Here is a 23,452-nt window from a genome sequence, read left to right as displayed (position 1 = left end):
ATACAGATTATCCTGATCTGTTACGCAGTTGACATAAGGTACAAATTCCATCATCCTGCACGTGAAAACTCCTCAGTAATTTAATGCTTGGAACTAAAAAAAAAAACACTTTGCCAGAAATGTATCTGCTCAAATACAATTCTTCCTGTGGAAAACGGGAACACTCTTCCAGCAAGGTAAAGCATTCCTGGATGCTTATCCTATCTCTATAAAGTTTGATTTTTTGGTCTGTTTCACAGCAAAAACAGCAAACCTGTAAACTGCATTGAGTTTATAGTGGTCCTTATAAAAACCCCAGTGTAATCAAAATTGGTACAAATTAGTTCAAAGTGTTGTTGACTGTAGCTTTTGTGCTAAAAACTGTCTTTGACTTTTTTCTCTGCTGCATATACCTACATCATAATTGCCCAAGCAGACAGCACAATACAGACAGAAAAATTAATATGTAAATAATGTAAATACTTTTGTGTTCAATAGATGCTAGTTATTGATTTATAAATTAAGCAGTTTTAAAGGTTGGTCTTAGTTTAGTTTCTCCATGAAAATTTGTCTTATCACTGTAATTTATAGTAAAATTATAGTAATTTGAGAGTTCCTGGATTGAAAAGGATGTTTATTATTTGTGAAACAGTGCCTTTTATATGCGTGCTGCACTGTAAGCAGTATAAGTACTTCAAGTAGGAAAAAAAAAATACTGCTGCTTGTGCAGAAAGGCCACATGGTAACTGACTATGAACTATTTCTCTCCAGGTAAAGAAAACAAGTAGTTCATGGAGACTAGAAGCTTTGAAAGGCCTTGTCCAAAACAGGGACTGGTGATTTTTTTATAAAGGCTGTGTGTGATGGGTGTGAATGCTTATTTAGCCTTTCTGGTTATATGATCATTTACCTCTAGGAAATACTAGGACACTCATTTTCAGTACTTGACTAGACTCATCACAGGGTTGTGGCAAAGCTTAGTTATTTTATCTCAGGTTTGCTTAGCGTGTGTTTATTGCTCAGAGTCCTTTGCTCCTCCTAGTTTCTCTTTAGTGAGTTTGCATAAAAACAGGACTTTTTCTCTGTGTGATTAATCCCAAATAAAGGTTCCATTTGGGAATTAATAAAGGAAGGTACATTTCAGCTTAATTTGATTGATTGATAGGATTTTCCTACAGTTAACAATTAACTCTTGGATGTGAATTTTCATAGAAAAGTTGTTTTGTACTTTTGTGAACAACAAAAATTAAGGGCAAGCAAGTCTGACTTTCTCCATAATATAAGTCATGGAATGAAACTGTAACATTGGTTTTCTCTGCAACTGCAGCATCTTGTTTTTGAAGGTGTGGTGTGTTTTGTTGTTGCTCTTAAGGGCACGTTGTAGATAGAATGTCAACACTGATTCTGTATTTTGGCAAGTTTTATTGGGAAAGTATCTGGTATGCTTACAATAGAGTTGGAAGAAAACCACAATCAGTTCTGTAATCTTTTGACACCAAAGAGAGGGAGAGAAATGTTTTGTAGCATTGCCACAAACAGATGTAAGAGATTAATCAGTAAAAGATTTAAGAACTGAAAACAATTTAAGAACCTGAAGATGTACCTCTTTGATTTTTTGAAAAGGCTGTCTTATGGGGAAATGCATGTGAAACTAACTTTGAGATGTGGAATAACAATGGATTAGTGTGGTGTCATCTTCAGTACAGCTCTGTTCAGTATCTTTATTGATTTGGTCAAGGGGGTCAAGAGTTCCCTCAGTAAATTCACAGACAACACCAACTTGGGTGGGAGTGTTGATCTGCTGGAGGGCAGGAAGGCTCTGCAGAGGGATCTGGACGGGCTGGATTGATGGGATGAGGCCAATTGTGTGAGGTACAACAAGGGGAAGTGTCAGGTCACAACAACTCCCTGCAATGCCAGGCAAGGTTGGGACTGGATATTAGGAAAACTCATTCACTGAAAAGGTGGTCAGGCATTGAAACAGGCTGCCCAGGGAAGTGGTGGAATAATCATTCCTGGAAATGTTCAAAGAACCTGTGGATGTGGCACATGGGGACATGGTTTGTGGTGAACGTGGCAGTGCTGGGTCAGTGGTTGGACTTGATGATCTGAGAGGTTTTTTTCCAACCTGAATTGTGTGATTCTATGATTTTGCATTGTCTAGTAGTTTTTAAAGATACTTTTGAGTACCGTAAACCAGTATTTGGCAGTAAAAAGGCAATACTGTTGCAAGGAAAATGGTTGTTTAATTAACCAGTTCTGTGTTAAATGGAGCTTGGTCTCATAAAAAGTAACAGATAAAGATATTAAATAAATTCACAGTTATTTTTTTTAAAAGGGAGAGCTTCTTTAGCTCTTTTAGTGCGTGTGCCTTCCCCAGCACCTATTCTCATATCAATTTGTGATGGTATCCATTGTATCTAAGGCTAGTTCCACATTTTGGCTGCGAGTCCCTTTATGCACTGAATTGCCACATTGCCCTGTGTGACTTTGTACTGTGAAACTGGTGCACAGCTGTTTCAATAAATTAAATGTAAATGACAGTTTAGGGGTCTCAGTTTGGCAGAACTATACAGCTGAGTAAAGAAAAAAATCACCACACCAAAACCTGAAGTATTTTTAATGCTGCTTGTATTGTGACTTTCTTCCAGCTGAACAGAAAGCTATGGAATTTCTAAATCTTTATGTAATGGGATAGACTAGTCTTGCAGGGGAAAAGACTGTAGAAGTAAAACTTCTTCACTTCGCATTGCACTCACCCCATTTATACTGAACCATAATAGGCTGCTTTTATCACCTGCAGTGTAAAATACTGATTTGAATACTGATGAAATACTGTTCCTTCTATATAAATTCTTACATGGAAGAATTGCCATGTAAATGGCAAGGCCAGCTGCATGAGAAGAAAGCTTAAAGATGCTGAGAAGCAAACTAAGTGACATTTAAAAAAAAAAAAGGTGGTCCCTTATCCTTTCATTGTTTAACTTTTATTTTTTGCTTAGCTGAGAGCTCTTTAGGAATAGTGATGCCTTAAGCCCCTATTAGTTTTTTATTTTTCTAATTTTTGTAAGCTTTGTAGGTTTTATAAGTAGATTTTAAAAGCAGCAGCCCTCACTCCCTTTCCCTGTAGTACAAGTAGTTCACACATTTCTTACCCCATTCTGTACTCCCCATATCAAATCTACCCCTGAATTCACTGGCAATGTTTAGTCTCTTGTCAAGGCAAGGCCTATACCGTTTAGAGAACACCCATATCTAGGCCTGAACAACAAAACAGAGTCAAAAACTAGGTGACTATGTACCCTTTGTGCTCTGAAGGTGGTGAAGATGATGAAGAGGTGGTCCCAAAATACATCCCAGACTCAATTTTAAGGGGGTGGACCCAGGGTGGACACACTTGGGATTGGACGGATGCTATTATAAAATGTAACATCTCAAGCACAGCCGGTCTTGTAACATCTATTGCCTTAGCACAATTAAACCCTTTCCTTATCTCACCCCTAATTAACTGCTCCTGAGTTTTTTTTCCTTTAGCACCAGCAGAGCAGGCATCAATAGCATAACAAAGGTGTTATTGTACTGCCAGAAGCTTTGCTAGCTGTGGCTCCTGCTGCAGTTAATTTGGTCTTTCACATCTCTTCAGACAAAAATGAGTGTTGCTACTGTATGATAGTTGCTGTAATGATCCAGTTTTAAAGTGGTTTTGGGAGAAGAGATCATATGTGAACAATTTCTGTTGCATTTCTGTGAGCCTTGCCTTGCAATGACTGGGTGCAGACAGTAAAAGAACTACGTAGCTAAATATGGCTACAGGCGTTGAAGTTAGAACAAAGGAGGCTCCCTGCCAAAGTTAAGGTGGAGTTTCAGGAGACTGAATGTGTGCCCTCATCTCCTATGGACACCTGTTGTGGTCCAATTAGCAGTGGACAACAAAGAATGTTTTCCTTATGTATCCAGTGCTGTGTGAAGAAGAATCACGCGTCTGAGTATAATAGGCAGTATATAAAGTGTCTTCCTTCTAATGAAGCCGACATTTTGCTGATCAAATTGGTCTGTGAGTAATCTGTCCATGCCTCTTCACTGATAAAGTGGTTACTGGAATTTTGGACTTGGTGGGGCAACAGCCTCAACTAGCTGGAAGAAAAAGCAACTCTCATCAGGGAGATTCTTCTGTCTGTGAGTCTTTAGTTCAGAACAGAAGTGGGACTAATAAGTAATCTCCCAACTCCCTGTTCTCATATTTTAGGAAAAACAAGGAAGAATACAAGAATGCTTTTTTCCATGGGTTTAATGCAACTGTAAGTGTCTGACTGGATCTTTTCCAACACTTTTTTTCCCTCAAGAAAATACATGGGACACTGCTACTGTGACTTCACCAGCCACTTCTGCTGTACTTCTGCATCAAGCACAGAAACTATATTAGTAATGTATTTGCTAAACTGGACCATACTTTTCTCTCTGGCTGCTCTGCAGCATACCTTCTTCAGATAAAATAAGCTGTCTTTAAACAAAAAGTAAAACTTGAAATATGAGCTGGGCCAAGTCACTGTGGTGATCTGTGTGCATATAACATGCAGCTTCATTTGAATAATTGCTTTTCTAGTTGCCACTTAATTCCATGTCCTCCTAATTTTTTGCTTCACAAAACAAACCCAATAATAGTACTTGCTAAGAATAACACTTCTTTCATGGGCCAGCTTTCTGGGGCATCTCCCAAAGAAGCAAAAGCAGTAACAGTTCTGAAGCAAGCTTATCTGAAGCAAAGGTATAGGCATTAAAACCCTGTCTGACAGTGTCCTCATCCAGCTGGATCTGCTTTATTTCTGTGCCCAGCAGGTTTTCTTTTAACCTGGAACTCTGCTAAAGTGCAAGTTCAGTCTTCTACCCACATAGTTAAGTGACCTTTGGGAAGAGGGTTTATTAAAAAAAAAACAAAACACTACAGGTTTTAGGCTATCATAGAGTTTGTGATATCCATGTATTCAGAGTCTTGTATAGTTTTCTCTGGAAGAGAAGCAGTTATTCATGGCCAAACGTGACCAACCTCTCACCTTATTATGAGTATAGATCCGCAGGTTCATGATTTTCCTACATCTTGCTTTTAAAGTAGTTTTATGTCAGAATGAGGCTATTATTGCTTTATATAGTTAGTTGATTTTTATATCCCCATGAAATTGACAGTTACAAAGAATATTGTTAAATAACATGCTTTCAGCTAGACTGGTCCACAGACAGAATAAAGATAACAGATTTGGCTTTGTGTACTAGGCTTTTTTTCTCCCACAGAGCACACACAACATCAAATAAGTTCATGTCTGATGGTAAAGACACATAATACTTTGAACTTTGAGTGACAAATTATTAGCCTTCCTGCTATGTCTTCCTTTTTGTTTTCAGTTCCCACAGAGTTTGGAAAACAAAGCACATGATGGCATTGCCATCTACACACATTTCTAAAAAATTAAACCAAATTCGTTGTATCAAATTCTAGTTCTAGCAGCATTTGCCAGTAAAATTTTGTGTAATTATTTCAAATAAGTCTACCTACATAACTGTGTCTTCTGAAAGTAAAGAATTGTTGAAGAAATTTGGCATAAAATCAAGGGGAAATAGATCATGTCATCCAGGAATAAGGTCTAGTCTTTGCACTCCGAATTCAATTTGGTCACCACAGTAAGCTCTCTATTAATTTTTTTTAAGAGATGCCTTAGTCTTAGTGCTACCATGAGAGGTCAGGGTTTCCATACACTGCTAAATCTACCTGTCAAGCTGAAAATTCTGCAGCTTTAAAATAATGTAGGAATATGAAATTATAAAAAGAAAGCACTTTTAAAACCTGTTGTCCATTGTTAATTACCACAGTTTAATACTTTAAACAATAAAAAAAGCTTGCATCGCTCGATGATGCAAGAATTAACACAAATTTGTAGAATCCATACAGTACCTGCTAAATAAACAAGTTTGGCAGCTTAGCAAATATCATACGATTGCAGCATCTGTGATTTGGATCGAAACAGTAGTTCAATCCTCTGCAAAGAATTTGTAGATGGGAATAGCACGCTCCTGGGCTCTGGGCAGTGTCTGAGTTTAAGGAAAATATTCTTAGTGCTTGGCCCCTGTGCAGACCTGCCCAAATCAAATGATTGTCTCCTTTGAGTTCCTTTTGAGGGGCTGTAGGCCCAGCAGGGACTGCTGCTTGTGGGGGACGTGAGCAGACTTTGGGGTGAGCAGAATCACCCTCTGATTGGTCTGACGCCATTCATTGTAGAGCCTGCAGTGATACCTGAAGGACACCTGGGGAGAGAACAGAGATGGGTTCAGTCACTGTGCTCCTCCAAGGATTCAATGGGACTTGGAGGGAAGTGTCTTTGGGCAGAACAAAAAATTGAGAAGCAGCCTAACAGGCAAAAAGTGGTGAAAAGATGAGAACTACCCTGTAGGTGACTCGTGCCCCAAGTTGCCATAGCAGAGAAGGAAAGCAGCCTGTGCCTCACTTTCTGCTGTTGCCTACCTGTCCTTCCCCTTATTTATAACATGAAAAAATCAGACATCCTGCCTCTGTCTTTCCCAAGAACTAGAGTTGTTGACAGACACAGTGAGAATAAGTTTAGGATGCTTTCATGCTGTGGTTTAAAGCGACAAACAGTGCAATTGGATGGATGGTGAAGGTCTGCAGGCACCTAAACTCTGTGCAGGGTCATATGTTCTACCTTGTAATGCTTTATTGCTGAATGCATCAAAGTCAGGATTGCACAGAGGCAGCAGATCAGTGTGAGCCATCTGACAACATGTGTATCTCAATTTCTATTGTCTCCGAAGTTTTTTTATCAGCCAACCGATTTCCACCTTATTGTGGAAGAGGAATGCCTGACTGCTATGGATGTGCAAGATAGCTTGGCCCTGTGTTTTTAAAAAGTAGTTTACTACTTATTTTAGTGACAGCCAGGTGTTGTGGGAGTTGTATTTGTGTGAGATGATGTACATGTGCAGTTTAAAAAAAACCAACAAAACAACAAAAAAAACCAAACAAAAAATTGTAAATTGGGTTGGGACCTTTGGGGTGAAGTGTTCTTGAGCTGTGGGCAGAAGGGACCCATGCAGTGAATGTATCCTTTCCTTGCTGCAAAAAGGTGCTTTTAACTAAATAAATTGACTGTTCAAAAACATCCTACAAGGGCTAAAAAAATATTTTGTTTTTGTTTCATTATACCTTTATACAGCTGTGTGCTGTTAATGAGGGAAACCTATAAAGCTTTTGTTTACTAAGCAGTTTCCCAAAGGCACCTCTTCAACAGATGAATTGATTTCTCACCTTACATTCCCCTCTAGTCCCCCTGAAGGTAAAGCATCCTGCTTCTCCCTTCTGTGGAGCCTTGTATATGAAAGGAGAAATCTCTTGTAAAAAGACAGTTCATGTGGTGTATCAAGGAGGGTAAAAACACCCAAACATCTGCAAAGGTGGATGCCATGCAAAAGACAGTGACTGTTCAGGAGAGTGAAGCCACAGTTTAGGCTGAATTTTCAAGTAGCATCACATAAGATTCTTTGAGTAAAGGCTGCATTGTTAAGCCAGGCTTTAACTGCTAAGTTATCACAAGATACACTAGTTAAGTTTTTTTACAGAGGGTTCTTGCCTGGGGCAGTTTCCAAGTGATGTCAGTTACTGAATTTCAGCAGTCCCAGTTATTCACCCTAAATTGTTACACTGGACGAGAAACTTTTGAGATTCTGAAAGAAAGACTAGATTTTCTTGGATCCTTGACACATGAAACTCCCTTCTTGGTCTCTTCAGTAAGACAGCAAAAGGGGTGTCTACCTTTCTAACTTGGTCTAGCCGTTGTTTTAAACCAGCAGTTATGTTGTGCTGGAAGCTAAAGGATCGCATCCTGCTCTAAACCAAGCTGCTACTTGATTTTAGAGGAATTAAGACGACCTGCGTGCAAGAGAAAGCAGAGTGTGGCCCTGAATTCTTAGTTTAAATAGCAATCTCCTTTTTGTGTCTGGAGCTTTCTTCTCAGGAGTAGTAGGTGCTTTTTTTGGTGTGTGTACGTCAGTTGCAGTGATTAAATATAGAGGAAAAGCAGCAGCGGTTTTTTATGAGTAACCTGTCTGTCTTAGAGGAAGGGATAAAACAGTTTCTTGGGTGCTAAAAACAGCATCTCTCCTGTTCACTGCTCACTGGGGTAACTGTAGGTGTGTAAATAATCTATGTGCCAGCTTTTGCCTTCAGAGAAGAAAACTGATTTACTGGAAATGAAATAAAGTTTTAGTTTTCTTAATTTTCCCATGACCTAAAGGGGCATTATATCATGTTGTAATTCACCCCACAGCACCCAACACATTCCCTGCCATAACTAAGTAAGCAATACAGGATTGTCCCATTTGAAAAAAATTACAAGACAGGTTCTGGTGAAGAATTTTGATGGGATTAGCCTTCTAGCTTCAATCATTGAGTGATTCAGTGCCCTGAAGGGCTTCCTGCCTTGCCTTTCCCTGCTGCACACATTGCTTCCTTAGCCCATTCAGCTCCTACTGCTCTGAATAATAGTTTAGAGTGGAATTACAACTGTCCACAGCTCAATGGACATCAAAGATACCGTATTTTGATTAAATCAACTAAGGTATGAATTTACATCAGGCTCACTATCACCATGTTCTCCAAGTGCTAGTAACACATTTCTCTCTATGCTTTTGAAGGGATAAAAGTAATAAAGTGAACAGAACAGATTTTTGCCACTTCCACTGCAAATGCAATAGACAGGAATAGGGATTAAAGTAGAGGTGCTGCAGTAGTCTTAACAAGCAAAGTCAGATAAGTTCACGTGTCATGGTTAATTAAATCCAACTAAAAACTGCCTTTTACAACTTCTAACAAGTTTGGTGATGGTAAACTTAGTGTATTATAATTGACTGTAAATGGAGCAGCATTTGGGTTTCTAAGACAGCCATACACAAACGAAATTTGAACAACCTTTGCTTGCATACCTGACAGACATATCTACACACAGCACTGCAGAAAAAACAAGTGTGGCCTCACTGCTGCAGTAAATGGTCTGTCACAGGGCAGTGCTGCAGCTTCACAGAAAAGCAGAAACAACTAAAAGAGAAACACCACGAGGCAGAGGCAAAACTCAGCTTTCCCTGCTGTTGATTGCTGCCAACATCAGCCTGCAGTCCTCTATGAGTGAGACAGGGTTTCACTGTAACAAATGTGTAAATGAGACAATACCTCTGACAGCTTTTTTGGAGCTAGTTGTGAGGTAGCGTGGGGTTTTTTTGTTCCATCATCTTCACTTTTCCAAGCTTACTCAGGGCTCAACATGGGGGGTTTCTTGCAGTTCTCAGTGTGTCACCTCCTCAGAACCTTGTGCTGATCAAAAACTGCTGGAAGGGGTCAGCCTTGTGGTGTGCCTGTACCCACTGAGGAGGAGGGCTGTGTGCTGGCCCTGTAGGATTAGTGGCCATGCTAGCAACACAGGCAGGATGGGCTGATAGACTGGCCCCACTCAGGGCAGCACAGGCTTTTCTTGTCACCGGCCAGCACCATCACACCAGCATTTCTGTGGATGCACCCAATCTGCATCCACCCTGCTCTTCTCCGTCCCACACCAGAGCTAGAGGTGTGGAATTTCAAACTCAACATTAACCTGGGGGTTTCAGTTAACTTGATAAACACTGATTTTGGCAGCTGTCCCCTCTGTTCCCTTCATTTCTGCTGGGCCAACTGTCTGTCAGTGCACTGGGGCCAGGAACTGATCTCAGTTTAACAACTTGGCAAAGATCAAGTGGCTCTTAGGATGCATTGGCATACAAGTGACTCACACTGGGGTGCAGGATGCAGTTTAATCTGCACTGCAAAGGCAGCTGTGTTTTTACAGACCTTGGTGTAAGGTGTGTTCTGCTGTGGACCTCCCCCAGCACCATGAGCATGGGGAATGAGAAATGAGGAAAGCATGGGATGCACCCATACCAATGCTTTTGAAATGTAAAGTTGGCCACACGTTGCATTAGAATAAAATCTGAAACCCCCATGGCAGCCAAGTTGTTCACCTAAATCTTTTTTGTGCGCTGTACCTTCATATTTTCCACATTACTTTTGATGAAACTCCCTCCTGTAGCATCTGTCTTGAACTCCTTCATGTTACTTCCCTTCTCCTTCTTTCTATCTGCTTTGGTGTTTAGATTTCAGAATTCTGACCCCAAAACAAACTGCCTTTCTGGTTTTCCAGAGAACTCAAATGGTGTGGAACCAAGGGGGTTTCTTGCAGATGCAATTCACATTTACCAGTACGGAGGGTAAATACAAGCAACGCTCTGTGCAATGGCCCACACCCTCTACAGCACTCCCTAATTCAATTTCTCGGTTGTTCTTTCTCTCATTTCTGTGAGTCAAATAAAAACCCCAATGTAGGGGCGTGCCTGAGGGGCACAGAGGATGTGCCCAGGTACAGAGCCCAAGGAGCATGCCCCAGAGTTAGTAAACTGGTTGGTTAAGAAAGTCACATGATCTGTAAGGATAAAAGGGCGCGCGAGTTTGAATTAAATCTCTTTGTCCACAACACCGCACGAGGAGCATCAATCATTCCTTGTTATACAAGGGTCGCCGCTACATATGGCGCTCGAACGAGACATTTTTAGCTTATATTAAGCGAGAGATCTACCCTGAATCAGGTATATAAGTGGTAGTTTCCGGTTATCAGGTCTATTAGTTTGACTTGGGAATCTTTGACCACAAAAAACTTTGACGTCAGTAAACCCCGTGGTCTTAGTGGCATCTAAGAGACGGACAGTTAGTTTAGCGAGCTCGAAAAATATTAGGAAAGTGCACGGAAGAAGAGAAGAAAGAGTTAAGGAAGAAGCCGAGAGGTCAGAGCAGGCAACCGGAGAGAGCGGAGAGGGTCCAATGCAACATCAAAAGCGGTGAGTTTAGCTAAAAAGCATTCCGCACGCCTAAGACTGTTCCCTGGGCGAGTCGTGCCTGCAGCTCGGAGACCCGAGCCGTGGAGCACCTTAAGATCGTCAGGGAAAGGCCTGTTAGTCCCCCAATGTCGGTCGTCTGGTAAAAGCGGCATCCCGCTACCGACTGTGTGGACCACGTGCGAGAAGCGGTTTCGCTGCCGCCCGTACCATCCCAGCCCCACCGCACAACCCCGCATCGCCTTTCTGCCTAGCGGAAAGCGCAGAGCTCCGTGCCCGCTGCACCGCCGGCCCGGCACCTAGTGCCTGTTGCTTAGCAACTACTAAAACCGTAGTTTGAAAGTACCGGGGAAACGGCCGAGCCAAGCACGTGTGCTGGCCGCCCCCTGCTCCGTCTTGCGCACCGGAGGAGACTGACCACCTCCTGCCGACCCCTGCCTGTCTGTGACGACAGTGTAGACCCTCCAAGCTGAGGAAAAACCTTTCAGAAACCGCGGAAACCCCAAAAGAGCTTTTCGCCGCTTTTTGCCGCCGGCCCGGCGCTAGGACCGCCCGCCGGCCCCACGCCTCGCGGCGCCCGCCGAGCCGCGCGCGCCGAGGACGCCCCGCGCCTGCCGACCCGGCCCCGCCGCGACCCCGGCCCGGCCCCGCCGCTGCCCCGAGCACGCTGCCGGAGCCACCTGCGCGGGTCCTGCCCCGCCCCGCCGCCGCCGCTGTCCCGAGCCCGCAGCTTGCAGCCTGCACCGGGACACCAGCCACCAGCGCCGGAACCCCACGGCCTGCCATCGCCGAGCCAGCATCTGCCGAGCCTGCCCCCGCGCCGGGAACTGCCCCACGCCGCAGCTGCCCCAGCCACGCGCCGCGCCGCAGCCGGAGCAGCACAGCGCACCCCCCGCGCCGCAGCCGACACAGCCCGGACCTCCCAAAGCCGCAGAAAAAAGACTGCAAGTTAGCCCAAAACTGCTACAAAAGGACTCAAAAAGTGTGCTCCCAGCCGCTCGAGATAAGGTAACATAAGACAACCTGTTCCCATAGAAACCTCATGATACATTGAAGCAAAACTCAGACTGTAGCGTTTTGCTAAACTTTGCAACATAAAGCAGTTTACTCTGATAAACTCTGCCTGCACGAGGCACACAAGCCTTCCCTACCACACAGGGAAGAACAAAACAACCCACACCACACCACCCCCCGCACGCACTGCTGTTAGCAAACACAGCACAACATGGTAATACAAACTCAGGGATCATACCGGGAGACACGAGAGCCACGTAAAACGAGTCGCTGGGAAGGGACAGACATTGCCATGCAAACTTCTGACCCCCGGGTCCGCACAAGGCAGTCCTGTTACAGTGATGGGGAGAATAATTTAGTGTATTCATCCCCTTTCGCTGCAAATGAACAGCGAACACGTGGACAGCCATGGCCGCAGCCATTTCCCCCCCCACACAGACTGAACTCCAACCTTTCTTTTCCGGCCGAGGAGCCAGCCCCGCCCCCCACTCGCCGCCTGCACCGCCCACCATCCCCCCACAGGGAACCGGTTTTGCCGAGACCACAAGGGGGGAGGGATGGGAGGAATGGGGGGAGGGGGAGAAGGAAGGGGAGAAGGAGGGGGAGAAAGAGCCAAACATGGTTCCAACGGGAGGGATCAATAAGGCACAGGGGGAGAAGTCAGCTAACAGGTGGGAACAATGTCTGGACAAGGTAATTCGAATGGGAAACCTGAATGTTAATCAGGCATGCCCAGACGATATGAGCCAAAACCAGCCCCCTCAGAGTCAAGCCTTGTATGAGGCCACAGAGGACCTGAGGCATTTGATAAGAGGTTCTGGTCTGTCTTTAACCAATATTTTTAAATATTTGGAGGCATTGAGTTACATCTACCCACTCACCACATATGACTGGAAAGAACTGATAAAACTAGTTCTCAGTGACACCCAATATACAGTCTGGTTAGCTGATTTCCAGAAAAATTGCTCTGTTCATATTAAATACCTACAGGCAGACGCCACGGCACATCAGTCAAGCGGGAAAGCAAATTATAATTTAGATTCACAATCAAAATGCCATAAAGAGATAGCCAGGCAAGCCCTAAAAGCTATGGAAAACATTCTCACTGCTGATCCAATTGACTATCTGTCCAACAGTAAAGAGTTACAAGGTTATACTGAGTTAAATTTGAGATGTTTGGACCAACTGCAGTCGACTTTAAACAAGCAAATTGAATACAATGAAGCCAGAGAGATGCTGTACAAGCATTTGGCTTTTGAAAGAGAAAATGCAAAAGCTTTGCAGAGCCCTCCTGCAAAGGAGAACTGTGACTTTACTGAGCTGGTGCAACCCTACCAAAAGGCTAGCTCTGAGAAACAGCTACCTGCCTCTCTAGCTGCAGCTTTAGATGCCCAAATAAAAATACAGAAGGAAGTCAGACACACAGCTAGTTGTTTTAGTTGTGGAGAAATGGATCACTCCCAGGAGGATTGCCCCTGGAAGCCCCTAATTGCAACATTCCACAAACACCCTAGCAGCAGAGAAATGACTCAGTTGTACCAAGGGTGCCATACACAAAACAAAAGATATGCTGTAAGCATTGTATTGCTTGTAATAGCATTGCTAGCTGTACTCTTTTTTAGCACCACTTTTCATGTGCAAAAGAGAAAACTACTTAAGGCAAGCCACAATATACCAATAACCAGCCCCCAAAATAACCATGTACCCTGTACCCCAAAGAAAGGTGACAGGTGGAAAACATTACAGATGTTGACAGCAGAACACGCAGTCAAAAACCATGCAGAAGCCTTGCAGATCGGACTGCCTCTAAGGTTTCTAGCAGATTTGGTCACGAGTGGTAACTGATTCAAAAAACTATTCCTTCACCATTCTCTGTCACCCTGAGGATGCCCAAAAACCCCTCTTTTCCATCATGGTTTTAAGCAGTGCACAGGCTATTCAAACTCACTGCTGGGCTGCATTTCCTCAGGGGATGCAAAATACCTCGATAAAGTATCAGACAGCCATAATACACCATTATGCAGAGGACACATTAATAACCAAGACCACAGGAAATGAACTGCTAATTGTTTCTGCTGTTTTAACCAAAACTGCCCAAGGTGCAGATCTTCAAGTTGTTTCAGGAAGAATCCAACAACCACAACTCTGGACTTGCCATGGACAAGACAACACAGCAAAAAGGCTCTACACAGGTGACACAGCTCGAGGTAAAAAACATTTGTATTTACATGAGTTGCAGGAACCTCAGAGGGCTACCAGTTGCCCTCTCTTTGTGTTGCTAGGGGAAAACTCCAACTTAAAGTCTGACGAATTGCTAACTGCAGAGGCAAACCAGATGTTAGAAAATTATACCAAGGTAATGAAAAACAAACAAAACAGAAGAGATGCTGACAGGCAAATCTACCTAGTCTTTGTTTCCAGCAGGTATGAAGCATTGCAGCTTTGTTTCAGTGGGATCAAATTGAGAGAAGCCCGCTGTTGGTTCTAAAACAGCTTTTTCTGTCATACCTCACCACCTAAATCTGTGTAAGTTGCTATTGAGTTTGTAAGCTTGTCATTTAGGGCAGAGCACGACTGAAGAACTGGACGGAAGAAATCCTGCCTTTACCAACATTCCAGCTTTGAAAGGACAATTTGGATAGGATGACAGCTGAGGACGCTGGATTTCAAGATGCCCTGGCAAGTTTTAGTGGTAATATTTTAATCCATCTCCTTAAGCACAGATTGTGGCAGAAATCAACAGTTTACCTTTAGAAACCACACCAGATGCAAAACTGAACCAATGAAAGGCCTCAGGACCTTCACACATGCATCTAGGAAAACACATATGCTGCAATAGACTTAAATAAATCCTGCCACGGAACAGTAAGAAAACTACAAGCCATGAACTAAGCTTCTGTATAGTTCTAGACTGATTGTCATTACCTTGGAAAAATTTAAAAACAATCCTTTGATGTTATGATTGTGCTTATTATGCTATGAAGTTGATAACCTGTTTTGAAAGTGAATTTCCTTGAGATATTGTTAACCCTTACCTGTTTTTTTTTTGAAATGCGTTCTGGTTGGTTCCTGTGAGTTACAAAAGGTATGATTTGTATACAAATGCACACAAAATCACATCCTGACCTGCCACAGCCAATGACTGACAGAAACTGAAAAGCTGCTAAAGCAGCAACGTTTAACACTATACCCAGAGTTTTAAGGCAAGCAATTGCCTCATTCATTCTCCATCAGAATACAGGTTCTCTAAGAGACCATTCAAAATAACAATCAATAAAGCTACATCATCAAGGTATGCCACACTGTCAGGAAACCACCCTAGAGAGTTAATAGCAAATGAGGCTTGGCGATCAGAGATATACATCTTGGATTGAACATGTTGAAATTGTACATGCAAATAGACATACATTCACAACACATAACTGCTACTACATCCACTAGAAAAAACACAAAAGTGTAAAACACATGAGTTACTTGCTTAGCAAAACCTTTGGTACACTAAAATAGATTAACATTAATATTAAGCAGTTACTTCCTATGAAATAGGAAAATTCTCACGTCAAACATTTCACACTAATCCATAAAACAGTAAAAGCACATATTGAAACACGTGCTAAGTTTAAACAAAAAGGGGGAGAACTGGTGTAACCTGCAAAAACATCTGTATAAAGCTATGTATGTTATCAATTTTTGAGTTGTGACAGTGCTGAAAGAAGCAGGTCTGAAAAGCAGCACACACCTCAGGCGTTTGTTTCTCCCAAGTTGCTAATCACAGTAAGATTTGATTTCAGGACGATGGATGAGATTCCTAGGTTTGTGACATGGAGAGAAAGCTATGCCTAAAAGTTATAAGAAAGAACTCAAGCAGGTTTCTTCCAGGTGTGTAAAACCTATTCAAATATGTAACCACAGCAACAGGAACCAGAGCAACGCAGAAGTTTGGAAAAGAGTTATGTTATGTTTTCAAGTTTACATTAGGAAATGACCAACGTGGTGAAAAGCAGTCTCTGGAATGTGTGTGTGTGTGTTCGTGTGTGTGTTCAGAGTGCGGTGGCCACCGACGTATGATATGAGTGTATGAATGGAAATAGTTGTGTGATTGGTCAAATAATAAAAACAAACACCTTACAAATAACATTACCTCAGCCACAGGTCACTTTTAAGAAATTGTAGTTTGCTAAGATTACCCTGTTCTTAAATAAAGTTTGAAATCCCCAGTTATTAAAAAACCCTCAGATTAAAAAGTTATAAGTTTATACACAGTTAAGATAAGCCCCAAGTTAATAAAGTAATTATCCAAGTTGCACTACCCTATAGGAATATAAGAAAGTTTTAAAAAGTTTACATTAGAGTTAAGAAACTGAGCAAAGCAATGTGCTGGGTCACTGCGGAGCTTAGTAGTTTTATAATATAATGTTCAGATTGTTAAAATTGTTGTTTGCATTGTTGTTTGCATTTTTGTTCATGCTGTTTTTGTGACTTCTTAATATAATTAAAAGAGGGGATGTGTAGGGGCGTGTCTGAGGGGCACAGAGGATGTGCCCAGGTACAGAGCCCAAGGAGCATGCCCCAGAGTTAGTAAACTGGTTGGTTAAGAAAGTCACATGATCTGTAAGGATAAAAGGGCGCGCGAGTTTGAATTAAATCTCTTTGTCCACAACACCGCACGAGGAGCATCAATCATTCCTTGTTATACAAGGGTCGCCGCTACACCCCAATACTTACTAGGGTCCAAAAGAGGTAAATAGTGAAGAGTGCCACAGTGAGTGCAATGAGGCCAACAGCTTCTAGCCTACTACTAAAGTGCAGATGGTCCACTGCTCCTCGCAGACATAACCAGCCAGAGATGGTCGCCAGTGGGGTGATAAACAAGAAGCACACTATGTCTCCAAAGAGAGTCCTCCTCTCGTGCTGGGGGCCTGGGTTCCTCAGCCACTGCAGGCAAAATGCAGACAAAGCAAGTATTAGCGCAGGAGGTAGGACGTTTTACCCAAGGTGAGCTGCTTACTTGGAGGACACAGACCTGCCCCTTCGAGGAGGGAATGTGGATCATGCGTGGGACATGGCTTTGGCTGTCCATAGAGAGCTCCTGCCTGGGCTTCTCCCCCTCTCTTCCTGCTGGTGTCCACCTCTATCCATGTGTACCTACTGCATCATTTATTCAGATTCCCTGCCTTGAGAAAAGGAAGTGTTTTGCACAGCGCAGCCCCTGGCATTTGGCTCCTGAGCTGCTTGAGAAACCCCCTTCTTAATGAGTGATGATTCATATGATTTCCTTACAACTTGAGTGAGCAGAAAATGTTTCATATGTTGTATGCTATTTTAGGGTTTGGTTTGGTTTTGGGGTTTTTTGGGGGGTTAGATTTTTTTTGTAATATTCACAAAGCTATTTTCAACTTGCTTTCAGGTATCCACATGCAAGCAGAGTTGAATGCACACAAAGTTATTTTTACTATGAGAATATTAATCTTGCAAGAACAGAGTGTCTGAAAGCCAACTGCTGAAGCAAAGGTTAAGACTGAACAGCTATCAAGCCCACACGCCCATATTTCTATAAAACAGGATTTAGATAGCAAAGGTGAAAGAACTTAAACCTATAATAGTACAATTGAGGCCTTTAGATAAAAAAACCCTCATCACACAAGTCAATATTTAAACAGGAAGACTACCCAGCTCTGCAATTTTTGCCAATGTAATAAGCTGTAGAATTTGGTCAAACCTGCTCTGCAGCATCCTTTTATGGGTTTTCTTTGTGCTAACAGAACCAGATAAGGCTCATGTATCCTTAAACTCTTTGGTAATATCATTCCTCCCAGTGTGTTACACATGGCAGTAGAAGTCCTATCTCTTTAGCTCCAGCAACTAAGACTGGGGAAGCAACTTCATCCTTTCACCAGTTAATGCCCTTAATTTCCAGCCACCTTAGGGTTTTTTTTTTATTCTTTCCTATTACAATGCTACAGCAGTGACTTGGAGGAGCAGTAGGACTTGAGAGTTTTGACAAGGCTAAGAGCAATGTGCAAGCTAATGAATATTTCTCATCCAGATATCCCACTTCTCTACTGTTTTCAGCCTGCGCTTCATCTTTGCCCAGTTTCCCCACAGCATGAAAATAAATACTGCATTTATCTCTCCATCTTCATATGGGGTAAATAAGAGTCAGGAAATTGACCAGGAGCTAACCTGGCACCAGCAAAAAGACACAAATCAGCAGACAAGTTTGTTTCAGCATCACCATCTCTTAGGACGAAATAATAAATAATCTACTTCATAGGATTTTTGGAGGGTTTAACTGCAACAGGCTAACTCAGCAGCCAAAGATCCACTCTCATGTGCAATTCAGCAATTCAGAAGAACACAAAAATATGGATCAGAAACATCTTTTTGCAGGATGCAGGCTTTTAATTTGCTTGAATACTTTTAAAATCCTAAGGAATTGGGAAGTGCTTCATAACTGTTCTGTACTACTATAAGCAAGAAGTTGTAATGAAAGATGCTAATTCTAGAGAGAGGCTCAATACTGTTTTTTTCCTTTCCTTAACCAGAAGTGGTAAGTTCACCTCAGTGTGCAACCAAGCACCCACACAGCCACTTGCTCATTCCTCCATCCCACCAGTACGAGGGGGAGAACAGCAAGAGGCAGCAAGCAGAACTTGTACAAAATAAGGAGACATACCTTTACATTTGAACAGCTTTTTATTTTACTGCAGTTTCTAGAGAATGCTATGAAGTCATGTGTAAAAGGCTCGCACCACTTTTTTGGAACTTTCCATCCATTTACTTAAAAGCATCCCCAAGGGTGCATGGATAACATATCTAGGTTATATTTGGTTGGTTCTAAACAGAACTGATTGCAACCTCCCCCTTGTTCAATTTCCATGAGTACCTGTAATGTGAAACCACCAAGGAAATAAGAGGGACTGAAAGCACCTGAAAGTTAAGATTCTGCTTAAATTTAAAGGTGACTGCAAAAAGGTGTTGTGAAAAGTACTTGTTTAAAAGGTGACCAGGAATAGAAATCCTGAGCACTCACATTTCTCCTCCATCTCAGTAGGAACTGCAGGTGTTCACCACTTTCCCAGGGCATATTGAAATGCCACTCTCTCCTTATCTCGGTGCCATTGGTGACTGTCCCACTGTAACTGAGTGATGAAGAATACACTGCAACATATGAGTCCATTCAGTGGAGCCAGTATCCTCAAATTGCAGTCTGTTGGGTTACTTTTGGCATCCATGAAGCTCGGATAGTGCAAGAAATAAGTCACAGATCTGAGCAACAATGCAGGTGAGGGAGCACACACACTAAAGTATTTGTTGTCCTCTCCACCCTATGACTTTCACGAGGTGCAGTACAATGCACTTGAATTCAGACAGCACTTTTTGGTGTGCCACCTTATGTGACTGAAAGTTTGAGCAGACAAAAATGGTGTGAGGCTGCTTTCACAGGCTGATGGCTTCCTGCAATCTTTATGCCTTGTGACATATGAACAAAGAGTCAAACCCAAGTAATTCAGTAATTAGAGGAGGCCAGGACAGGCAAGAGCAGTATTAAATAAAAAATGAACCCATCACAATTCTACAGTCTAACCTTAAAAGCTGGAGGAATTTCATTAGCTAGTTCTGAAGTGGAAGTCAAATGCAAAGATTAAGTTATTTCAATGGCTATATGGATTTCAGTCACAGCACATATTTTTCTCCTGAAGTAGTGCACACCTATTTCTAAATCTGCCTTTGTTTAGACTCCAGGTTTCAGTCTTTTGTTTTGGAAATGTGCACTCAAGTTATTTTACAGCTAAAAAGCCAAATCAGCAAATCCTTTTGTGAAACTGATACCCACAGAATGAACCCAACAAAGCACTGAGCTGATTAATTAGTGTGACAGTAGGGCAGGAACTATCTTGCTGGCAAAGAACAAGATGTAAGGCCAGATAAAGCTGTCAGATCTGCACTATGACACTAAAATCTCTCCTATTAAAATGTGTCAATGGGCTCAATTATTTCTGCAATACTTCAAGACTCTCACAGTAATAATATCCATTTGGGGGGAAAAAAAACCAAAATGAGGTCATAAAAAGGGTCGTATTTGAAGTAAAATGTTGACCTGCCTGGCAAAGCTCCATTTTATCAAGTGCTGTCCAAAAGTGAACAGAAGCCAGAAGAAGGGAGAACTGAAGGGGGACATCAGTGAAGTAAAAGCGCTACTTAAGCTAATGTACAAGCTTGGCTTGAGAAAAAATGGATATAGTTGGCCACAAAAGGGTAAGGATCAGAAAAATATTCCCACCCTTCAGAGGATGCAGCTCTGGAATAGCCTCTCATGAGGAGCAGCGTAGGCTAAAACCCATAAAGCTGGCACAGTTTTATGAAGGAACTTGCTTACATTTTGAAAGGGATTTTTGATTTACTGCATTTGACTTGAGAAAATACTGTTAACACACCTGAGGCTCCTCCACCTCACACTGCCACATGTAGGCACATGCAAGGATTTATTGCGTTTACTTCACAAAGCAGAGTTGAATTTGGAGTCTCCACACTTCCTTCAACTTGAATGCAAATTCTAGCGCTCGAAACTTCATGTGGATTTGCAAGAGTCTCTGAGAGACTTTTGATCTACAAGCCCACTAATGGCTTCCAAAATATTACCTGGTATTTAGAACTGCACATGATACCAGATCTATGGAACTGTCAAAAATCCGCTTTCGAGTGAGAATGTAAAGAGATGTTTATTTGACAATACCAAACAATCTGAAACTCCTGAGATGAGTGAATTGGGCTTGGTTTCCTTTTAACAGGTTTAAACATAACTAGAGACAGGAAGGAGAACTGCTCCTCTGAAAAGGGAGACAGGCTGAGGCATCAGCACAAGGTGCCAGCAAAGCGAAGAACTGGAGAAAGAAATCATCAGAACAAGCAGCAACTGAAGACCAGAACACACAGGAGACGCACACATTCAGAATTCACCCATCCTAACCAAAATCAGCTGCCAGCAGAAAACTGCTGTAAAACACCTACAAAATTTTGAGCTACTTCACCATTGCCAACGGGCAAATCCTGGAAGTGCTCATATCTACAGGTCTAGCTTCAATTAGGTGACTCACAAATGCTAAGTAAAGTATGTACATAGTGTTTTTCCCAATTAGACCCTAAGGCTACACCCTGTTTCTGCTGGAGAGCTCTTCTAGTTCACTATATTTTTCTTGGAAAACTGATTTTAAAAAATCATTGCTGGAGTCACACCAGCAGCAGGTTATTTCAATAGTTATTATGCATGAAGCTGGGAGGAGAGGACAAGAAGGAGTTATCTACCCTAAATGTATTTTTCTTTGAACTAAATTTAGCTTATGCACTTCAAACAAATCAGTTCATTTAGTCCTTTTCATGATGATAGCTCTGCAATCCATCTTGGTGAAAGCAGCCTGTACACAATCAGAACTGTTGGCAATTATTGTTTTTTCTGTTTTCATGCCAGCAGCGACCAATGGGAGCGTTTTGCCCTGGGCTTTCAGCACAGAAATACTGATATTGCCTGTTTTTTAGAATTTTCCTCTTGAATGAAGAACATTTTTAAAGACCAGGATGACTATGTATTGCCTCTCCCCCCTCCCCCCAAAAAAAAACAAACCAAAAACCCCACCCGAACAGTTTTGTTCTAATATTTTTTTTTGTACTTGAAAAATTTGTTTTAACATTTTTAGTGAAATTTTTGAGGCCTGGTTTAAGTACATGTAAATCAAAAGAAAGCCTCCCAGACTAGAATGGTATGTATGCTTGTTTTCAGAGCAACGAAACATTTTGGGTGACTTGAATCCTTCCTGGGCTAGTGTTTTCCTAAGGAAAACAAACATTTGACAGTTCCTTTTCAGTTGAGAAAATACTTATGTTTCAGTTTTTGGCTTTCCTGCTTAGATCAAACATTCAGATACTGGCACAAAGTTATTGTCTTTAGCAAGTGCTTTCAGAAAGGCCATGGTGGCAGCTCACAGACATGTTTCTTTGATCCCAGAGACAGAGGCCTGTGTATTTGACAGCTAAAAACTAAGCTATTTGATCTTTATTGTGCTAATATTATGACCACTTTTCTATGAGTTTGCTGTTATTTAAGTTTAAACCCTATTATAACTCAAATTCCAGACGATATTTTAATTGTGGATGTCTGAATGAGACAAGGCTTCTTTTTGAAATAGTAAATGAATTTTCCTACGTTTGCATGGTTTTTGAAAGTGGAAAAAAATAGGTTTTTCATTGTAAGGATGGTGTATGATACACCTTTAATTTTTTTTTTGTTTTGTTTTCTGAAAAGAATAAACCACAGAGCACCTAGGGTTGGTTCCTAAGTGTAAGGAGAGTACTGCAGGCTGTTGCTTTCATACCATAACTCAATTTGCAACCTAGACCTTGGGTCATTTGCCAGCTGAAAAACAGGAGAAAGAGATTGGGCAAGGAAGACAAGAGACCAGCACGGCTAAGTAGGGAACTGCTGGTCAAACTGAAGGGCAAGAAGCACATGCACAGACAGTTGAAGCTACAATAGGTGACCTGGGAAGAACAGAGAGATGAAGTTATCTATGAGGTTGTGTAGGGTTGGGGTGAGAAAGGCCATGGAGAACCTGGAACTGAAACTGATATCCAGCTCTGAGGCTCAGCACAGCAAGGACATGGAGCTGCTGGAGCGAGTCCAGAGGAGGCACCAAGATGATCAGAGGGATGGAGCAGCTCTGCTGTGAGAAAAGGCTGAGAGAGTTGGGATTGTTCAGCCTGGAGAAGAGAAGCTTTGGGGTGACCTAATTGTGGCCTTCCAGGACCTGAAGGGGCTAACAAGAAAGATGGAGAGAGACTATTTACAAGAGCCTGAAGTGAAAGGACAAGGGGGAATGGCTTCACACTGACAGAGAGTAGAATATCCTGGATATCAGGATATTCTTGGTTGTGAGGGTTGTAAGGCCCTGGCACAGGTTGCCCAGTGAAGCTGTGGTTTCCCCATCCATGGAAGTGTCCAAGGCCGGGTTGGACAGGGCTTGGAGCAACCTGGGATAGTGAAAGTGTCCCTCCCCATGGCAGGGTGTGGAATGAGATGGTCTTTAAGGTCCCTTCCAACCCAAACCATTCTATGATTCTATAATGCACAAAGTTCCACCAAGTAGATGTAGAGTCCAGTTTCTGCATTAGACTTCTTCAACCTCTAAAAAAAGCATTAGTAATTCTCTGATAGCAAATAAGCAAATCTTCCTATATTATGCTGTTAAAATCTACAAAATTTCTTGCAGGTCCAATTACACAATAGACTTTTTAACATTAGTCTGACTTACTGCTATTCTGTTTTACTACTATCCACTTGTATCACTTCTATCCACTTGTACCACTTACATTTCAGGAGATGTTTGTAACAGGTAAAAGATTTCAATATGTGTCAAGAATAAAAGATTTTGTGGAACTGTGGGAGAAGCAGTATTTCTTTTTATCCATATTACTCCCATTCTATTTTGCATGACTATATTCCCAGTTGGAAAGAAATGCATGCATTCAAGAAAATCAACAAAAAACA

General features: G+C 42.1%; 1 protein-coding gene across 2 annotated transcripts in view; it reads right to left on the bottom strand.

Annotated features, from left to right (window-relative positions):
• Window positions 1-1,384: 1,384 nt before the first annotated feature.
• The window catches only part of MARCHF3 (membrane associated ring-CH-type finger 3), a 73,657-nt gene continuing 51,589 nt past the window's right edge, over window positions 1,385-23,452 (bottom strand). For both annotated transcript variants that reach the window (XM_039379457.1, XM_039379458.1), the window contains 2 exons: window positions 16,636-16,845; window positions 1,385-6,273 (listed from right to left, as the gene is read on the bottom strand). In XM_039379457.1, coding sequence (XP_039235391.1) covers window positions 6,115-6,273; window positions 16,636-16,845 — 369 coding nt within the window. In that variant the 3' untranslated portion in view covers window positions 1,385-6,114. The remainder of the gene's footprint in view (window positions 6,274-16,635; window positions 16,846-23,452) is intronic.

The sequence above is a fragment of the Pipra filicauda genome, unplaced genomic scaffold (assembly GCF_003945595.2).
Source record: "Pipra filicauda isolate LSUMZ 115617 unplaced genomic scaffold, ASM394559v2 scaffold168_size1973030_pilon, whole genome shotgun sequence".
Lineage (NCBI taxonomy): Eukaryota > Metazoa > Chordata > Aves > Passeriformes > Pipridae > Pipra > Pipra filicauda.
Note: the sequence above shows the minus strand (reverse complement) of the source record. Positions and strands in the feature narration are given on the sequence as shown.